Source organism: Dipodomys merriami, unplaced genomic scaffold, assembly GCF_024711535.1.
Source record: "Dipodomys merriami isolate MVZ:Mamm:240054 unplaced genomic scaffold, mDipMer1.0.p SCAF_6, whole genome shotgun sequence".
NCBI lineage: Eukaryota > Metazoa > Chordata > Mammalia > Rodentia > Heteromyidae > Dipodomys > Dipodomys merriami.
In genome coordinates, this window is record NW_027206179.1 from 22,518,492 (window position 1) to 22,538,465 (window position 19,974).

At 42.3% G+C, this 19,974-nt stretch overlaps 1 protein-coding gene across 1 annotated transcript in view; it reads right to left on the minus strand.

The window, feature by feature from the left end:
• Positions 1–2,236: 2,236 nt before the first annotated feature.
• The window catches only part of Hs6st3 (heparan sulfate 6-O-sulfotransferase 3), a 668,805-nt gene continuing 651,067 nt past the window's right edge, over positions 2,237–19,974 (minus strand). The window contains exon 2 of the mRNA XM_070002727.1: positions 2,237–6,181. Coding sequence (XP_069858828.1) covers positions 5,443–6,181 — 739 coding nt within the window. The 3' untranslated portion in view covers positions 2,237–5,442. The remainder of the gene's footprint in view (positions 6,182–19,974) is intronic.

Genomic DNA, 19,974 nt, shown 5'->3' on the forward strand with positions numbered 1-19,974 from the left:
TCCTATCTCTGAAGATCTGTCTCCCTTTCAAGAACCTGACTATCTGCTTTTGGTTGCCTGTACGCTGCTGCCGAGATCCCCATCTCAGCACAATTCTGTAAGTACAGAATCTTCTTCTTAGCCAGATATCATAGCTGAGAAGGGACCAGCTAAATTCTCTGTGGACAGATGTTAGCTTAAGACAACTTAAAGCGTTTCCTCTCACCAGAAAATGGGCAAAGAAACTCATTTAACACCAAATAAAACCTCTGAGAACTAAAGCAATATGTCGCTGATAAAGTACTAGGGACCTGGGAAAGAAGGAGTAGAGAAAGAGAGATACTTTATGAGCAGGGTTTTATTGATTTGCCTTTAAACTTCCCTAACAGGCAGCAACTGATTCTGAAAACGTCTAACACTATGCTTCCCCCACAGGACTGTGAGACAATTCTCTCGGACTCCATCTTGCGTAGTTTCAGGGTTGAATAGGGTGGAAATTCAGCTAGAGGAGTTTGGATGTCTTTCTTGAGTTTGAGTGTTTCTACATCTGTTCCACATTCATCTGTTGGACATTTTACTTCTAATACAACTCCCCCACCCCCAACCAGCCCCACCCACCCAATTCACTGGGGATGCAGAGTTAAGGGTCAACTCCTCTAATCTCCTTGACATTTCCTACATCACTACAGCTCTACAGCCAGGTGAAGGGAGGTGCAGATCAATAGACTTAGATTTAGTTCATAGTCTTTCCATTTTCAATCCCAACACTGATGGACAGTATGAAGTTGCAGCACAGACTATGAAGGTGGAAGTTTGAGACTCAGAACAGCTTTCATGCCCAGTCGTGAGAATAGTTGGGAAATCGTTCAGCAGTTCTGAGTCTCCACTCCAAGTGACCAAACAGGGTAAGGAACAGAAATCCAATTTCACATGCAAGAATGGGAGGGAGGACAAATGAAATGCTAGGTATAAAAATGTTTAGAAAAGCCTTGAGGGGCTGGGAAGGTGGCTCAGTGGTAGAGCGCTTGCCTTGCATGCATGAGGCCCTGGGTTCACTCCTCAGCACTGCATAAGCAAAAAGAAAAAAAGACAGAAGTGGCGCTGTGGCTCAAGTGGTAGAGCGCTAGCCTTGAGCTGAGGAGCTGAGGGACAGCGCCCAGGCCCAGAGTTCAGGCCCCATGACTGGAACCCCCCCCCCCCCCAAAAAAAAAGAAAAGAAAAGCCTTGAATGTTTTACAGATCAAGTGATTTTAAGCTTACCCTTTGTAAAATGGATATGAGGAAATAAATGACACTTGAAGTATTTCTTTAAACTTATTTTTTCGTGTCAGAGAATATGTTTCTATCAGTATTACTTTTCACATTGTTTTTTAGTGATAGAGCCACCACCCTTCTCAAGGTAACTGGCAAAGAGTAATCACAACATTGTCCAGGTGTGCCCACTGTGTGGGTCCTAGCCTGAAATGTGATTGCAAGCAGTGTGTAATACTTTCCTCTAGTTCCTCTCTATCGTAAAGGAAAGATGAAAGACGGCAGGAGCTGCTGCAGCCATCTTGTACCGTAAAGTATATGCCCTACTTTAAAACAAAAGAGCAGTAAACGAGGACACGAGTTTCAGGCAATGTCATAGAAAAGGGTTACCAAACCTATTTGTCTTAAGTGGGAAGGAGAAAACTTCAGTCTTATTAAATTACTATTGAATGTCTCTGTTAAAATAGTCAAATAGGAATACTACCCAATAGACTTACTAGACTTACTATTGGTTTGTCTTTTTTCTTTCAGAAAGAAAAAAAAGTCTTCTCTGTTTGTATACTCTCTATTTGGAAAAATTTAATCAAATAAGCTTTCACTTTTCAAATCTTTTTTTTCAAACTATTCACATGTCTTTATAATCCCCAATAGCACACATGATTTCCCTGTTTGTTGTTTGACATATTGATAAGGTTTTCAATTATTTCCTCTTGTTACGGACAGTAGGAAAAGTCAGAATTAGATAAAACAATGTATATCTTACTCCTTGATAACCACACCCCTCACAGAACCACACAAATACATATCCCAGTCTGCTTCATAAAATGACCGATGCCAAGAGAAGAAATGTCTCCAGAAGTCTATAGAATGTAGAACTCCACGAGAAACCGTCCTTCCTTCCTTCCTTCCTTCCTTCCTTCCTTCCTTCCTTCCTTCCTTCCCTCCTTCCTTCCTTCACTCCCTCCTTCCTTCCTTCCTTCCCTCCCTCCCTCCCTCCTTCCTTCCTTCCTTCCTTCCTTCCTTCCTTCCTTCCTTCCTTCCTTCCTTCCTTCCTTCCTTCTTGCCTGCCTGCCTTCATTTCTTCTTTTCCTTCCTCCTCTCCCCTTCCTTGTCTCTTTTCTTCCTCTCTCCATCATTTTTATCTTTCTTCTCTCCACTCCTCTCTCCATCCCCTTCTGTTATCTCTGCTGTCTCTGTCTGTCTCTGTGTATGTCTCTCTCCTTCTCCCACCCCCCTCTCTCCCCTTGAGTTTTGGATACTAATGTACCTAATGTTCTTGTTAAAGCCGCTGAGCCTCATGGTTCCTTAGCTTCATTTGTCTTTCCCGGGCTGTGTTTCTGAGCATCCCCCCTGCCTGTACTTGTGCAGCGGCTCTCAGAGAACACAATGCATCTCCCTCTCCATTCTAGCTACACAGGACCCCAGGGATATGACACAAGTGCGGCTTTGAATGGAAAGATAGGAGAGAGGAAGCTTGTGTGGGTCTTTTTAATTTGCTCAGCATTGGCCAGAGGCCAACACAGGGATGGTTCTCTTCTGCAAATCCTGCTCAGGGGGCTGAAGTGGAGCACCATGCATCGTACCTGGAGCGGCGAGGCAGTGGAGAGCCTTTGCTGCAAACCTCACCACCCCTATGGAACAGCGTGAAGTTTGCAGGTGCACCTCTCTGTCCTGCATGCATTCCCTGCCCCAAACAGAAAGTGTGCTCCAGAGAAACAATCCAGATTGTTTTGATTTTTCCACATGATTCAGTGTGTGTTGTGAGGGGGGGGGAAGAGAGAGAGAAGGAGAGAGAGAGAGAGAGAGAGAGAGAGAGAGAGAGAGAGAGAGAGAGAGAGAGAGAGAGAGGATGCATTTCCCTCCCTTCCTTAGTTATCAGGTAGTCACTAATATTTTGTGACCACCTTCCCCCATCTCTACCAACTAGGATGCTATATTTCTATGCCTGCTTTTATAAATCCACTCTTGCATGTGGCTAAAAAAGTACAGCTTCCTAAGAAGCCAGAGAACTCAGCTTCTTGAGGAATGGGCAGTGTGCATAGCTCCCCTTCCCTCACTGTTGACCCAGTGTCCCCTCCCCAGGGCAGCACAGCTCCGGGGCACTGCTAGCTTCCTGCTCTCACAGTTGTGCCTGGGTTAGGGTCAATCACTTTAGGGCAATAACAGCTAGCTTCGTTGCATGACTGGCAGCAAGCTCTGGGCAGCAGAGCCAGGAGGGAGTAAGAGAACTCATGCTTGCAGTCAGCGAGGCCAACCTCACCATCCGTAGGAAGCTATCTGTAACCTGCGCCCTTCCCTTTCTCATCGATGTGATGCGATGATGATCTACCCCAGGACGCAGAATGTACTGGTGGTCTGACAAGGGAGTCTGCTTCAGTTGGTGGCAAAGGGGAGCTACCCAAGATGTTTCTGGAAGAGGAAGCCCAGGGTCGTGAGAGAAGCACCCAGGTTTGCATTCAGTGGGGTTCTTGGCTCTCCATTCTGCAGTAGGAACTCCAAGCAGGCGAGGGGGTTGATTGACTCTCGGCCCCAGAGAGAGCATTCTGGAGGCTGAGAAGTAGCTTAAGTAAAGCTAGCTTAAACATCAAACATGCTGCACATCAATGGAACAGGCTTTTCCGTCTGATTTAGGGTCTCACTCATTTTGCCTCCAGCGCCTTGAAGCGATTGATCATATCAATGTGTTTTGAAACTTTCCACGGCTCTGATCTTCCAATTGGACACGAGGCGAAGGCATCCACTCCCTCCTCTACACTCCTCCCCCTTGGTGGTTAAGAACATTTGTGCTATTATACTTGTGATTGGGGAAAGGCAAAAAAAAATATGAGTTCTTGGCAATACAGCATCCTTTTGATTCTACTTTGAACGCTGGAAGCCTGATTTATTGACTGTAACCACAGTCTCCGAGTAGGTGAAGATCACATGGGAAGAAAGAGACATGAGGTTAGACATATTCAAGACATTGGTGCAACATCTGGCCCAGCCCCAGGGACAAGTTTACATGAATGCAAACTCCACGGCTCCTGGCCAAGTCAGCGTTATTGTTCATGTGGTTATTGCAAATGTACTTGGTGTCCATGATAACTATGCTCCTGTCCTTTAGGCCAAGTTCTTTCTAAGTACTTTTTCTTTAGTGATGACAGAATTTCCACCCGGGTAGGACCAGACCAGAGAAAGTGACTGCAGCAAAGAGGCTACACTCTGAAATATCCCTGCAAAAATGTATGCATTTTGTAGCTGGTGTGGGAAGGGGAGACATGTAGTTTTCCTTCTAATTGTTTCCCGTGCTTAATTGGGCATGAATTCCTCATGGTGAACTATTAAAGTAGGTTGGTTTGTAAGTGTGATCTCCCTGCAGCATTCGTAACTAGTTAAGTTTCTCCTATATGTCCCACCAGGTTCATTGCTCAGGGTCACGACCATGCTAGGCACACTTGCCACTCCTTCAGAGATGGAAAACATCAGCTGGGGTTCTTGGGGTTTGCAGAATGTAGATCTTGGGCCATGATGATGATGATGAGCAGTAATTTTTAAAAATGCAGCAACGAAACACATTACTTATGGTTTAAATCATATTCACCTAGGGTTCAACATTTTAGCAGCCAGGTAAGAGTCGGTGTGAAGCCTCAGCTAAGGGTGGAAGGATCTCCCTTCTCCTTCTCCTCCCTCTCCCTTTCCCTCTCCCTCCTCCTCCCCCTCTCCCCCCTTCTTCAGCTTCTCTGATCAATACTCCATGGCAGCAACATTATGAAACAGGCCAGGCCAGGTGAAGCAGAGTATCCCAGTCATAGTCATGTGTGTGGGTTCCAAGCACCCAAAAAGCCATCCCCACCCCCATGATGTCCTTTATTTTGCTGCTGCTTTTCTCCATGACCTATTTAAAGCGGTCGATGTCAGCTTCATTCCCATCCTGCTTTCTTTTCACTGATTTGGGGGAGAGGGGGAAAGAAGAAGAAGTCAGGACAAGATGGCTAATCTCCAGCTGGATACAAATAAAGACAAAAAGAGGACGCTCCGATGTCCAAATCCAGCCATAGCCAAGCCAGATGGCCGGAGATCTAAGCGCACAGGGCCCAACTTCTCCAAGCAGAATGCCTCCAAATGTGGGTGGGGTGTGTATGTGTGTCCGGGCGGCTGCCCCGATGGATCCTCTTTCCCATCTCCCCACCCCAGGAGAGGGCAGGGGGTGGGATGGGGTGTGTGTGTGTGGGGTCACCATCGCACCACCTGGCTGTTGTAGTCCTCGGTGACAGTGCCGTCGGTGGCCGCGCCGCCTCCTCCTCCTCCTCCTCCTCCGTCCTCCTGGGGCCAGCGGTGGGCTCGCCGGTGCTGGCGCTGCAGCCTGCGCTCCCGGCGCCGGCGCCGGCGCTGCCGCTGGTGCTCCAGCTGCTTGGTGCGGCGGTAGCGCTGCTGGAACAGGTCCCGGGCGTAGTCGTAGAGCTGCACGTCGAGGAAGTTGAGCGCCTCGATGCGCAGGCGCGCGCCCTGGCTGATGTCCACGTTGGACGCGCGGGTGATGTTGAACTGCGTGAAGGGGGAGATGAACTGCAGGTTGAATGTCCTCTCGAAGAGAAACTGCGTCTTGCGCTGGAACTCCGTCAGGCCGAAGAAGGCCATGTTCTTCAGGTTGTTCTTGGCGCTCTGGAGCAGGATGGCGTTGCGCTCGCTCTCGTTCATGAACGTCAAGTTGTAGCAGCCCACCAGGCTGAGGTCCGCCAGCATGCGCACCTGCCGGTTGTTGGCCAGGTTGTAGCTGCAGTCCATGAACTCTCGCAGGCTGACCCCCGACCAGTCGTCCCCCGGGTAGCAGGTGGGCAGCTCGTCCGGCGTGGGGCTGCGCCCGTCGCACATGTGGAGAGACGTCTTCCACGTGGCGCCCCTCTGCACGTGTTTCCACTCACTCAGGTAGCGTGACACTGGGTCCCGCAGCATGGTGATATAATAGAAATTCCTGGAAGAGATCAACCAGAGGGAGAGATTAGTTGTCCGCCAACTTCCCACACTGGAATCCTCGAGGGCTATTTTATTTTTGTATAACATTGAACCATCATCGTTCAAGGGCCTGAATTTGCCCCTACCAGGTGTATGTACACCTACCTTTTCATTTTCTTCTTGGCCCTGGGGCTTGAACTCATGGCCTCTACCACTTGAACCACACCACCACGTCCAACTGTTTTGGTGCTTCCTTGGAGATGGGTCTCATGAACTTTCCTGCCTGGGCTGGCCTTGAAACGGGACCTTCAGACCTCAGCCCCCCACGAGTAGCTAGGGTTACAGGCGTGAGCCTCTAGTGCCTAGCCATACACATGCCAGGGGCGACTTTTTCAACACTAAGTTTGGAGAGAAATGGGATTGTCAGCAATCACTCACTGACGACATAGTGTCTTGTTATTAATAAGGTGTTCTTCCCGAACAGATCTTGGATACCCAAAGATTGCTGATAAAGTGGGGCAAATAATGCTAACCATCAGGATTGGGGAAAAGTTCTGCCAATCTCCTTGGACAGGACAATCCATATGACAGATAACTCTGAGTGCCATGCTGACAGTATCTTGTTTACAGATCTCCTGATTGCCACATACTTTAATCAAAATCTTGAGGTGAATTCACTTAAGAAAGTGTAATTAGAACTCTCCAGAATTGTCATCTGTGTATTCTGAGAGTAACAGAAGTAAATACTTTTGCACTTGGAAATAGAAAAGGAACTGAGCCTGTCATCATAGCTACTCAGGAGGCTGAGATCCGAGGATCAAGGTTCAAAGCCAGGCTGGGCAGGAAAGACAGTGAGACTCTTATCTCCAATAAATCACCAGAAAACCAGAAGTAGCACTGTGGCTCACAGTGCACTCACCCTGAGCTGAAGAGCTGAGAGTGCCCAGGCCCAGAGTTCAAACCCCATGACCAATAAAAATAAAGTAAAATAAAATAAATACAAAGGGAATGGTATTTTTGTTAGTGTATGCTTATTTTAAGTGATCACGATCACATGAGACATCATGGCTTACTCAAATTCAAAGAAAGAGTGTGTACCTTCCACATCTGTCTCAGAGCTGCTGCTTGTATCTGGCTTCAGTGGAAGGTAATCATACTACATGACACAAAGGAATTACTGTCCCCTCTCCCTTCTAAAGTCGTTGTCTTTTCCTTTACTTCTATTGTGCCCATCTTTAGATATATTTCTTGGGCTACCCCAAGGCTTATCTCTATTTCTTCCTACTTTCCAGGCTATAGCTTTTTCCTCACCACTTAAAACACTTGTAATGTTCATGGTCACATCTAAAAGCATGTTCCTCTCTGATTGTATCTTAGACCTCATGTCCCCGTCTAAAACAAAATCCCGTTCACAGAAGATGTTCCATAAATGATTGCAAGATGGAGGAAATATTGACTGCATAAAAATGGTTTTTTAAAAACTGATGTTAACTTTGAAAAATATGCCTCTCTTTTCTCTTCTAAAACTTGACACTTAAAAATGTTTGCATTATGCACAGAGAGGAGAAAGATTGATCTTCTAATGTTCACTGTCATTAATTGTCATGGTTGATACTAGAAAGAGAAACAGCCAACACACACTTAGGGCAAAAGTTGAATACTTATCCTACAAGAGGTAAATAATAGCAATTTAGTTTAGTTAGTTGTTTATATTAAACATACTGCTTTTCTTCCCGAATACTTCAAGGACCTTAGCATTTCACTTTGTTATTTAGTATATAATTTGTTTCTTTAATTAGCCAGTGATTTCATTAACACATGCTTATTGAAGATTGATATGTGTTAGGATCTGCTCTAGAAATGTGGAGAACATAAAAAGAATAAATGCCCCCAAGTATTGTTGGCATAGGCATAAAAGGGCAGAAAAAGGTAGTAATTAGCAAGTGATGAAGGTAAGGAGTAAACAAAGAATATTTAAGAAAGTCTCTGTGTATGTTGAAGAATCAGCAGAGTAGAATGGCTAGGTCAGGGGTTCGCATTCTATTTCATTCCATGCTTGATTTATGCTGGAATGGATAGTAGGAGGCAGAAGCTGGTAGGGGAGGTTTCTCTCTCTCTCTCTCCCTCTCTCTCTCCCTCCCTCCCTCTCTCTCTCTCTCTCTCTCTCTCTCTCTTTCTCTCTCTCTCTCTCTCTCTCTCTTTCTCTCTCTCTCATAAGTTAATTGTACAAATGGGGTTGCATTGTGATATTTATGTATCTGCATATATTGTTATGTTTTACCCTCTCTGAATTACTTATTGTAACTCCCTCTCCTTTCTTTAAAGTGACTTTCTTTATGCTACTTTCATTACTTTTAATAATGTAATTACTTCTAGTAATATTTACCCCATCAATGTTCTTTACCCTATGTTCTCCAAATAGTTTTTAAATAATCAAGTATTATGCATTATTAGTATATTATTATTTTCGATCCAGATATTCCACATATAAGTGAAAACCTCCAGTATTTGTCCTTCTGAGCTTGGCTTACCAGACAAGCTTTTCAATTACATCGATTCTCTTGCCAGTGACATAACTTCATTGTCCTTTACAGTGGCATAATACTCTACTATAAATATTACGACATTTTAATTATCCAGTTATGAGTTGTGGGGCACCCAGGCTTGGCTACTCTAAATAGTACTCCAGTAAACATTGATGGTCTGGTATCCCTTACATGTTGATTTACATTCCTTTGGATATGTACCTAAGAATGGGCTAGTAGAATCATATATTAGGTCTGCTTTTAGTTTCTTGAACTGATTTCCACAGTGTCTCCAATTATCTACATTCCCACTAATAATGTATGTAAGACTTTCTTTCCCTTATGATTTTTTTTTCTAGCACTTGCTGTTTTCTTGATGGTGACATTCGTATTGGGGTGAAATGGAATCTTAGTGTCATTTTCATTCACATTTCCTTTATGACTAGAGATGTTGAACACTTCATATATTTATGAGCCATGTCTTTATTCGAGTATTGTCTCCTCAGTTTATTTGCCCATTTATTAATTGGATTATTGGTTCTTTTGCTATTTATGAGGTTATAACTTGGAATCTATTAAGCATAGGACTAAAGATGCATTGTAGTCATAAACTGCCTTGTTAAATGGCCTTTGTATAACTATTTAAAGATAATAATTTTTTAAAAAAAGAACATGACTAAAAATTGAGAATATACTAGTGTATTAGAAGTTTAATGAATAGATATCTTTCATCAATAGCTTAACCCTTAGCAAATCAAACAACAAAATGAATAGCTCTGAATGCTTTCAGTTTATACATTCACAGAAGCCACATTGGGTAGAATCTCCTCCATCCAGCCATTTCTGCTGTCTTGTACTCAGCCCCTCCAAAACCTGAAGCTACCATGTATTATCTTTATTCTAGCAATCAGTGATTTCCTCCTCCTCAGAACAGGTTTCTAGCAATCCAAGAAAGGAATCTTCCTCACCTTGCTTCCTCTAGAAATACACTACTAGCCTAACTCACTATGAATGTTTCCTTGATCAGAGTCTCTGTGGTCAGTAAATACATCAGTTTTATCAACCACTCTTTTAGGAATTCCTGGAGCTTGTGTAATGTATGGGAAAAATAAATAAATCACTCCCAACTCTTCTTGCTCTACAGCCTTTGAGATGACTTTTCTCTGTGTCATCAAGTTTTGTTAAAGCTCAGGTCTCCCAAAGAACATCGTTATTGTAAGCAGGGGGTCATCTGCATGTGATCATTGGTCCTGACTACCTCACTATGGGGTACACAGATCTACCTCAACATAAGCTATTGTGTGCACTTTGACCAAGTGAAATCCGCCCCCTCTGCCTTACTGTAATGTGTGCCAGAGTCATTTTCCAAATGCTCAGAGTGGAATTAATTTCTTCACTGTTTTTAGTACTGCATACTCATTACGGCCTTCTATTCTTCATTATCTCTGTGGAGTATTATCTGCACTGTCCAGTATCTGATAGATGGACTTGCAGCAGTGAGCACTTTGCAATCAAACTGTCTTTTGACACAGTGATGAAAGGCCTTTTATTGGAGCCTTGAAAAAACAAATTATGGAATTTAAGAATGATGTTCTAAGCAAATGGGAAATTGAAAACTATGATTGTGAAGAATCATAACAAAGAACTTTGGGAGGCTAACAATGCTGTGTGTCAGAGCAATTGGTTCCATGGATGTCCTGCATTGTGAGAAGAAAATGGAGACTCACGCGTGTTCTTATCTTAGCACACACAGAAGCTGGGCTTTGCCTCCCATTGCCATGTTCACCAGGCTGCCATTACCCTCCCCCTCCACCCTCTTCATGGTGATCTACACAGTAGCAAGACCCTTTGGGCTAAAACATTTGATTTCAATCACTGTCCAGAGATCCCAACTCTTCATTTGATAAGCCAGAGGTGAGCAGGGTGCTACAGAACTTCGAGAGACACGCAGTGTTGCTTTTCCTACTTGGGAACTCAAGTGGTTGGGATTTAGCTGGTTATGTTTGTTTACTTTTCAAAATCAATGATTGGTTTTCCAAGAAAGAAATTCCATGCATGGTCATGATAGGATATGTAGAATAGTAAACATGAAGGAAATTAAAATTGACTATCACCACTTCACTCAGATAAACCACAGTGGAACATCCAACATTCTGCTAATTCAATGTCTTTCTTTCATTGATCTGAGTGCATAAGATTCATTGGTTAATTTGTGTTTGTTTTTTAACTTAGGAATGCAAGGCGAATATTTGTCCCTGCTATGTTCTGTTCTTTCAGAAGAGTACAATGTTCTTCTGGAAGAGTATAATATCCTAATTTTGGATAGATCCAAATTTATATAACTAATCTCTCAGTTTTGCATAATTAGGAAGATTCTAGTTGGGGTAATTATAAACAAGAATATGGTGAACATCCTAAGCTTTTAATAATGGGGCAGAGAATAAGTTCTTAGAAGATCTCCTCTGAGTCATGAAAACTCCCATTTCATCATTAAAATGCCTAAATTGCCACTAATGTATCCAAACCACAGATAAGATGAATGGATGGGTTCTTCCAGGACCCATCTTCTGACATTCTTGGTTGTCAGAGATATGGCCATTGGAAGCCACAGAGAGCTAGAAGACAGGTGAGAAAGAAGAAAGGTGTCATGCTGGCAAAACAAACCTTCAAAGGAACGTCTAGGGCAGTCAGGTTGGAATATGACGGTGAGAAAAATATTTTAGAGATTGGCTTACATTTCACATAATGAGCAGCTGGAGTATCAAATTAGAGACAAAGCTTTTGTGGGATCTGGTCCCACCAGTCAGTGCTGGGGCTGTATCAGAGTTGACATCTGGATCCGAAAGACAGAGCATCTGACCTGGTTATATTCTGTGCCAGTCTTCAAAGAAATAGCCTTCCAAGACACACTTGGTCTGCAGTGTGTCCTAAGTGTCAGTAACTTTAATTACACCAGGCCAAACATGTTACTAACCCCACCAAAGACAAGCAGAAAATAAGAGGCTGTTGTATGCCAGAGGTCATTGCTCAGTGATGATCAGTCAGCCCCTATTTCCCTAGAGGAAGAGGCTGTGTTTATCAATAACAAAAAGAATTTTCTTTTAATCTGGTCACGTCATGTCACAGCCTTATATTGACAGGAACTTGTGAGCCTCTGATTCCCTAAAATGTCATGATTTGTGTGTGTGTGTGTGTGTGTGTGTGTGTGTGTGTGTGTGTGTGTGTGTGTGTGTGTGTGTGTGTGTGTGTGTGTGTGTGTGTGTGTGTGTGTGTGTGTGTGTGTGTGTGTGTGACATTTGCTTTCTCTTTTCCCCAAGTGGCTGACAAAAGAATACATTTCAGGAAATGCATGTTCTGGGGGCTTGCTTTTTTTTTTTTTTCTTTGCTATCTCAAGGAGTACAGTTCCTCCCAGTACAGTTTCGCAGGTTCCAGGGAGGGTCTTCCTCTCATGCATTATTCAAGAACTTTCCATGATGATTTGGTTCAGAGGCTCCCTGCTTTGCGCTGCCTGGCTGGGGTTTGGGCAGGAGGACATCTCCCGGCGCCCTGCAAAAGCTGTGGCTTATGCATGTGGGTATCCACCTTAAAGCCTGGAGCCGCCCTAGAGTGAGATAAGACCCCCATCCAGCTCCCTTCCAGCTCTAAGCCCAGCCAGGCAAAGCAGAACAGCAGATCGTACACTCCGATTGTGTTATCAGGCGTGTGCGCTCAGCCAAGCTCTCTTCTTAAGCTAATTTCTCAGGCGCTGCTTTTAGGGAATGTGAGAATTACACACAGTCGAAAAGATGAGGTGTCTTGGTTCCAATTGTTTGGCGCTGGCCAATTTGGAAAGGAAAAGCAGTGAATCAGTATATGTAAAAGCCAGGCACATGTTTCAATATTTAGATCTACAGTTGACAGCTTGGATGCAGATTTTCCTAAAACATCACACAAATTTTTCTTTCCTTCTTTCTTTCTTTCTTTCTTTCTTTCTTTCTTTTCTTTCTTTCTTTCTTTTCTTTCTTTCTTTCTTTTCTTTCTTTCTTTCTTTCTTTCTTTCTTTCTTTCTTTCTTTCTTTCTTTCTTTCTTTCTTTCTTTCTTTCCTTCCTTCCTTCCTTTCTTCCTTCCTTCCTTCCTTCCTACCTTCCTTCCTTCCTTCCTTCCTACCTTCCTTCCTTCCTTCCTTCCTTTCTTTGAATCTCTGTCTAGAGTGTGCCATGTTCTTACATAAAGGAGTCTTCTGTTTTAGGATTTTCCTACATTCTGCTAACAGGATTGGGTAATCATAAAATGGCATAAACAAAATTCTTGAGAGGCTCTAACCTGCTGTCACCCCTCAAAGAAAGGGTCCTCTGGGGAGAAAGTAATTAATGAAGAAAATGCTAACTTGAAATATGGGAAGTGTCTTGTGAAACAAATGTTAATTTTATAATAATAAATAATAACTGATAACATTTAATGAGTATACACATTGCCAAGTAATGACCGTTGGTTCAACCCTTTGAATTATGTAGGCTTTTAGACCATGTCTGTGATTTCACCAAGTAGATTTGTCTTCCCCTTCTTCCTCTTCTTCTTTCTTTCTTTCTTTCTTTTTCTCTCTCTCTCTTCCCTCCTTCCTTCCTTCCTTCCTTCCTTCCCTCCCCTCTCTCTCTCTCCTCCTCTTCCTCCTCCTCCTTCTTCTTCTCCCCCTCCCCCCTCATCCTCCTTCTTTTTTGGTGACATTGGGGTTTAGTCAGAGGCAGCAAACTATTCTCCCAAGATCATGGAGTGTAAGGAGTAGTGGAGTGGAGCAGAGACTTTTCTTTTACACCTTCAGTTCCTGTACTCATACATTTCCTCTGTTTAAAATATTTGTGAATTGTGTAATCCACAAGAGGGTTACCCAACTCTACCTTATTCGGCTTAAAGCTAGTTAAGAGTTTGAAGCAAAACACAATATTAGTTTTATTTTCTTTACTTTGGAGGTTTTACTCTGAACACAAGGACATATATACTTGTAAATTAGAGTGTTAAGGATTTTGATCTTTAACACCTAATGTCTGGTGGCCTCTCTCTCGGGATGCCAATAGGCACTGATGGTCATTCATTAAGAGACTGAAAAATGACATTATTGTTCTACCATTTTCTTTTTCAGTCCTTGGTGGTATTATTTTTATAAAGAGAAACTTCCCCTTATTAACTCTTTTATACCCTGAGGAATAGTTCACAAGGAATAAACAGATGAATCTTGGTTGATTTAATTTCCTGGTTTTCAAAATGAATTGCTTTCTTAAAACCCACCAGAGGGGCTTTTGTTGTTACAACTATATTTTATTTTATTTTTGCTGGTTCTGGGGCTTGCGCTCAGGGCCTGAGCACTGTCCCTGGGCTTCTTTTGCTCAAGGCTATTGCTTTACCACTTGATCCACAGCACTACTTCCAGATTTTTCTGAGCATCAAACACAGACTTTTCTTGCCAGGGCTGGCTTTGAACCATGATCCTCAGATCTCAGCCTCCTGAGTAGCTATGATTACAGGTGTGAGCCACAAGCACCAGGCCATTACTCTTTATTTGCCTGTTTACATTTATATCCTTATGAATTCACTCTGTGGAGAGTTAATGTTTCTATACATTGTAGCCTTCATCTTTACTGAGGCTGAAAATACCCAATGTTTGGCTAGTGGGGGCTTATTTAAGGAGGAGCTTGTGTTCTAATGATGGGATGTTTGTAGCATTTTATGTAGATTCTGAAGAGATCTTGAACTTTGCGTAAAAACTGTAACACAGATATATTTTTCTTGGAACATATATATATATATATATATATATATATATATATATTCTTGGTACACACACACACACACACACACACACAGAGATCAAGAAGGGTAATGTCAGATCTTGAAAATCACTTCAGTTCCTAAAGATGGAGGTTGCTGCTGCTGCTCAGCATCCTTAAATCCCCTATCACCTACCACCAAGCAGGTAACTTCTGCTTGTGCTATTTACTCCCACACAGTGAAGGTTTCATATATTATCTCGAGGACCCTCACCAGGTCTCTCTCCTCTCTCCTCTTTCTCTTTCTCTTTCTTTCTTTCTCTCTCTTTCTTTCTCTCTCTCCCTCTCTCTTTTTTTTTCTGTCACTCTCTCGCTCTCATTTTCCCTTCTCTTTACCCTTTCAGTTCCAATCTAAGACATCTGCCTTTGTGCTAAGGACCACAGGAAGAGCCAGTAGTTCATCTGTGAGTAGATGTCATTCCACAAACTCACTTAGAGGAAACCAAATTACAAATGCAGAGCCTAATCAGGTTCTCTCCCATATCCACTTATGTATGATAATTAGCATGACTTCCTCCAGAAGCTCAGCAGACCACATGGACCCCAGTTGGATCTTTCAGCTGCAGTAGGCCTAAAGCTCTGCTCTCATCCTGCCTAATTAATAAAGCAATGGCGGAAATCTAAGAAAGATACATATGCACGATCACTTAAATCTCCCACAAAAAAAAATCAATTCGCTCTGTCCAAGCATTGCCTTGGGTACTCCCTTGATCAATTCAAGTGTGGCATACAGTGACCTTCACTTGGAAATATTTTTCTTCAGGCATGATTGAAGCATCTGAGAGGTAATAGCTTTCAACATTCTTTTTTTTTCAAGATTTTAAAACACTCAAATAAGGAATACTCATTTTCTCCCACTCCCCTCCTGCTCTATTTAAATCTGAGAAAACAATCTTTTAACTTGGGGCTTGTCACAGGAGACTTTTACATTTGTGCAATCCATACATGGATCAAAAATAAGGAAGGGATATCCTCTAAAGAAGCAGAATAATGTGCTGTAAATTCTTAGTCTTGTGATTTCCCTGAAAAAGTCCCTCTCAGCCTGCATTGATGTGTTCTCTTGGTGAGAATTAGAACAAATGTCACTAGTCCTTAGCAAATCGAGAGTTGCTAGCATCTCTGCATTTCCCTTGGAAATAATGTACAATCTAAGTAAAGCAAATAAACACCAAAAAGGGTACCATCAGTTCAAAACAAACAAGAACAACAATGGAAAAAAAAATCCAGCTAACAGCAGTCAGTTTTCATCTTAGGTAGATTATCACCACCAGGGGGCTCTCGAATCTTCCCCAACCCAAGCTAAGGGCTGAAAGCTATTTTTTTTTCCTAAGTAATTAATTTCCCCAAGTCACTATTACCTGCTAATGCACATCACAGAGACAAGCTACAGACTTCTGACACTTTCCAGACAAGTTAGGGAGAGAATTTCATCTGGAAATTCAAGGGGCCCACAGTGATTGGGAGTCAAAACTGGAATTAGTTGCACCTGTGATTTCCCGTGTCTGCTCTAGCATAAAATATCCCAGCACTGCAAATTCCATCAAAGGTTAAAACTGAATTCGAATCACTATGTATATAATGGAATACATTGACCTGCGATGGATTTTAAAGGCTATCCTCCTCCTAGGCCACATCATGCACCTCAGAACAGCCACGGAGGGTGAGGCAGCAGTTAAAATGCAATGACCCTTCCCTGGGGCAGTGGGAATGTGTGCGATCCATTAGTTCTGGAGGCATTCCACCCCTGCCGTGAGCCTGATGGTGCCGACGGTGTTTACAGTCTGCACCACAGACTTCCTATGCAGAGAGGGTTTTAACTTCCTGTTCCAACAGAGACAGGATCTCCTGCTGCACTTGGATAAAATTGGAACAAATAAGGACAGATAGGAAATCGAGCCCCAGGACAAGAGAGCATTATCACCCATCGCCCCTACACAGGGAAAATCTAGGAACACGAAGCATCCACAGAAACATTCTTTCACAGTAGCTAAGATGCTGCAACTACCTAAGCACACGTTCAGAAAGTCCCCTAAAGCACTGCTTTGACAGTGGCAACATGGTGTCCAGCATCAATGCCCATGCCTGTAGTCCTAGCTACTCAACAGACAGAGATCTGAAAGATCATGGTTGGAAGGCAACCTGAGCAGAAAAGTCTGTAAGACTCCATTGCCTATTAATGAGCCAAAAACAGGGCTGGAGATAAGGCTCAAGTGAGTTGGCAAGATGAGCCATTTTGCTGCTAGGGGCTAGAGTAATTCTGCAGCATTTAGGGACTTGGGCCTTCCTTGTCTTAGCGGTTAGTTCTCCTGGACCCCAGACCTACCCAGACTGAGGAGCTGAGGACACCTGTGGTGCAATTTTCTCTTGTGATCAGTAACCAGGATCCCCACACATCCTGCACTCCACTTGTTCCTTCGGAATCCGTCAAAGCCCTGTCTGGTGCAGGAAGGCCGGTGCTTGCTCTCTTACTCAGGCCCTCAGGGATGGGCTCTGTACATCAGGCTTGCTCTCTTATGAACCCCTATATTGCTTGGCAGGTGCCCCAATACTAATTGAACTAAATATTGAGGTAAGCCCATAGATTTTCAGCCAACACTTCTTTTCTTTTAAGAGTTAGTGGTCCTCCAACATTAGTCCCCATTTTAAACAACCATAATCATTTCTATTGATAATTGCAACTACTAGCCGTGTTATAAAAATAGCCCTATGACTAGCAGATCCAGAACTGCTGGACCGCCATTTAATTTCTTCCTCCTAGCCACTTTGCAAGTTACTTCTGTGTTTTTCCACATCTATCACCAAATATTACTCATGCAAGACCTAGTTTGACCTTCCTGTGGGGTTTCTTCCCTGTTAGATCGTTCCAGTCACCATCTGATCAAGGGACTTGGGTCTAGGCTAGGGCCTATGTGAACAAACCTAGGTCTCTGCTTTGTTCTGCCTTAGATCCCTGCTCCCCCACAAGGGCAGGGGGGACTGAGGGAGCTTCTTGAAGTTAAGAGGGATGCGGGGCTGAGGGGGGCATGAAGCAGGTAGAAATCTGTAGTTTGTGATATTTTGATTCTAGGGAAAGCAGATTGAGTCAGGTGTAAGGGTATTTCTTTGAAACACCTTTGACTTTAAAGTCACTCAAATGATGTAGCTTATCACTGACTTCCTGTTGAGAGGTGTTACAGATTGGGTTGAACCCCTGCAAAAGATGTTGAGGTCTTAATTATTAGTACCTGTGGTGGTAATAATACCATAGCTTGGTTGGAAATAATACCTTTGCAGATAACCATGTTAACATGAGGTCATTAGAATGAGGTCAGTTAGAATGCAGTGTGGTGTATTTCCTTATAAAACAGGGGAGTGTGGATACTACAAAGGATAGGTCTTTAGGGAAGATTATGTATAGAAAAATAGATGCCTACAAGCTAGTGAATAAGAGCCTGAAGTTACCAGAATCTGGCAGAGAGGCACAGAATAGATTCTGCCTTAGAGGAACCAACCCTACTAATAGATTAATGTTGGACTTCTAGAGGCCAGAGAGCATACATTTCTATTGTTTAAACCAGTTGATTTGTGGTACTTTGTTAACAGTAGCCCTGTAAGACTCAGACAAAGGAGATGTTTATTGGAGAAATATCTGAGCCTCATGGCAGAAGGAACCTGCACTTACCACGTATACTGATGAACCTCCTCTATAAACATGAATAGACCCATCAAAAATCACTATGTAGCTGAGGGAAGAATGAGTGAAACAAACAATAGAAAGAAGTAGGTAATTTTTTTTAAAAATCAAAGGGCTGTAAATATATTATTACTCTCCTAAAACATCACTCCATCTGCTAAACAAGAACATGATAACAATAAAAATAATATTTTATAAATTAATTTACATGTATATAGGTTTGTATTCATTTCACCCTGATAAATGACAAAAAGATATGGATAAGTAATACATTAATTTGTAATAGATAAATAGATGATAGATGGATAGATTTGCAAAATATAGATAAATATACGATAGATAAGATAGATAGATAGATAGATAGATAGATAGATAGATAGATAGATAGATAGATAAGTAGAGATAAGTCTGAAAAAATCCATTGAACTGACAGGCTCTAGGCCATCTACTAGATATGACTATGAGGACAATGGATAGAAAATTGAGATATTAATTTTAGTGGCAAAGGTAGATTCTATATACCTAGAAAAATATTCTCAAGAGTAATAGAAAACTAGAAACCAAAAGGAATTAATTCATGTAAAAACAGAGTATTTCCTAAGCATAAAAAGCATGTGTATTCAATCTGAAAAAGTTTGTAGAATTGAAAGGTGGATACAGTTTCAGAACCCAAAGACAGTAAGAAAATTCAAATATTTCTAGAGAGAAAGGATGAAAAAGATACAAAATAAAAGCTAAATCTCCAATAGTGTTCTCCTCACAACTCTGAAGGCTAGAAACACTAGATCAATAGCTTCAAGCTTACAAGAAAAAAATAATTTTGAACATTGAGTTATATACCTGGCAAATTCATTGACGAAGTAAGTACACAGGTAAAATAAAAATACTGATGTGCTCCTCAATGTATCTCCTCTACTCAAACTAGACCCATATCCCATCTTCAACCTGTGAAACCAATAGCAGGGCTGACATCAACTTAGCGGTGAAGGAGACTTTTCTTCTTGGCCAAGAATAGAATTGTGGATATCGAAACACTGGCTTTATTATTGTGTAATGTGGCAAATGTCTAGAATGTCTGACTTAATAGAAGATAGCTATTTTCTAAAAAACAAAGAATAGAAGTGGAGGAGAAAGTTAGAACTAACTTCTCAATCCTTGGGAGTGGCATGCCACAGATTGAGAGAAATGAGTAAACAATGAGCTAATAAAGGGGAAGATATTCCTGTCTTTTCTGGGAATGGGTGGATTCTGGGCATCGCTTTTTTCTATTTCGTTAAGTGTTCTTTCCAGTCAGTGCCATGCCAATTGCCAACTGTCATGGTACTGAGATCCGTGTCATTTAGCCTGCAGATGTGATTACAATGAAGGTAGAGGTTGTTGAGTGTCACTCTGTCAGCTAACTTAAATGTAGTGAATTTTGGCTAGTCTGCCTGAAGAGGAGCTTCTGACCTACAGGTATCTGGTTCTCAATTTAAATAAGATTGATATGGTATAGAAATTCAGCTAGGTCACTGAAGCAGTATGCAGAGTAACTGCAAAGAAAATATCCCAACATAAATAAAATGAGATCCATGGAAAGGCTAGCCGCTGAGACCTTGGAATTAACATAGTCCTCAAGGGAAAGATACAGAAGGATGACAGCTAGGATATTTTGAAGAAAAATGTATGACTCCCTTTCAACAAGGTATTAAAGTGTTTCATTAACAGCGAAGGAAGAGGCAGTGGTCCCTCTTCTCCATAAAACAAAAACAAAAAACAACGAACAACTCCAAGAAAAACAAAAGGCTGCAAGAGAAAGTTACAGCTAGATG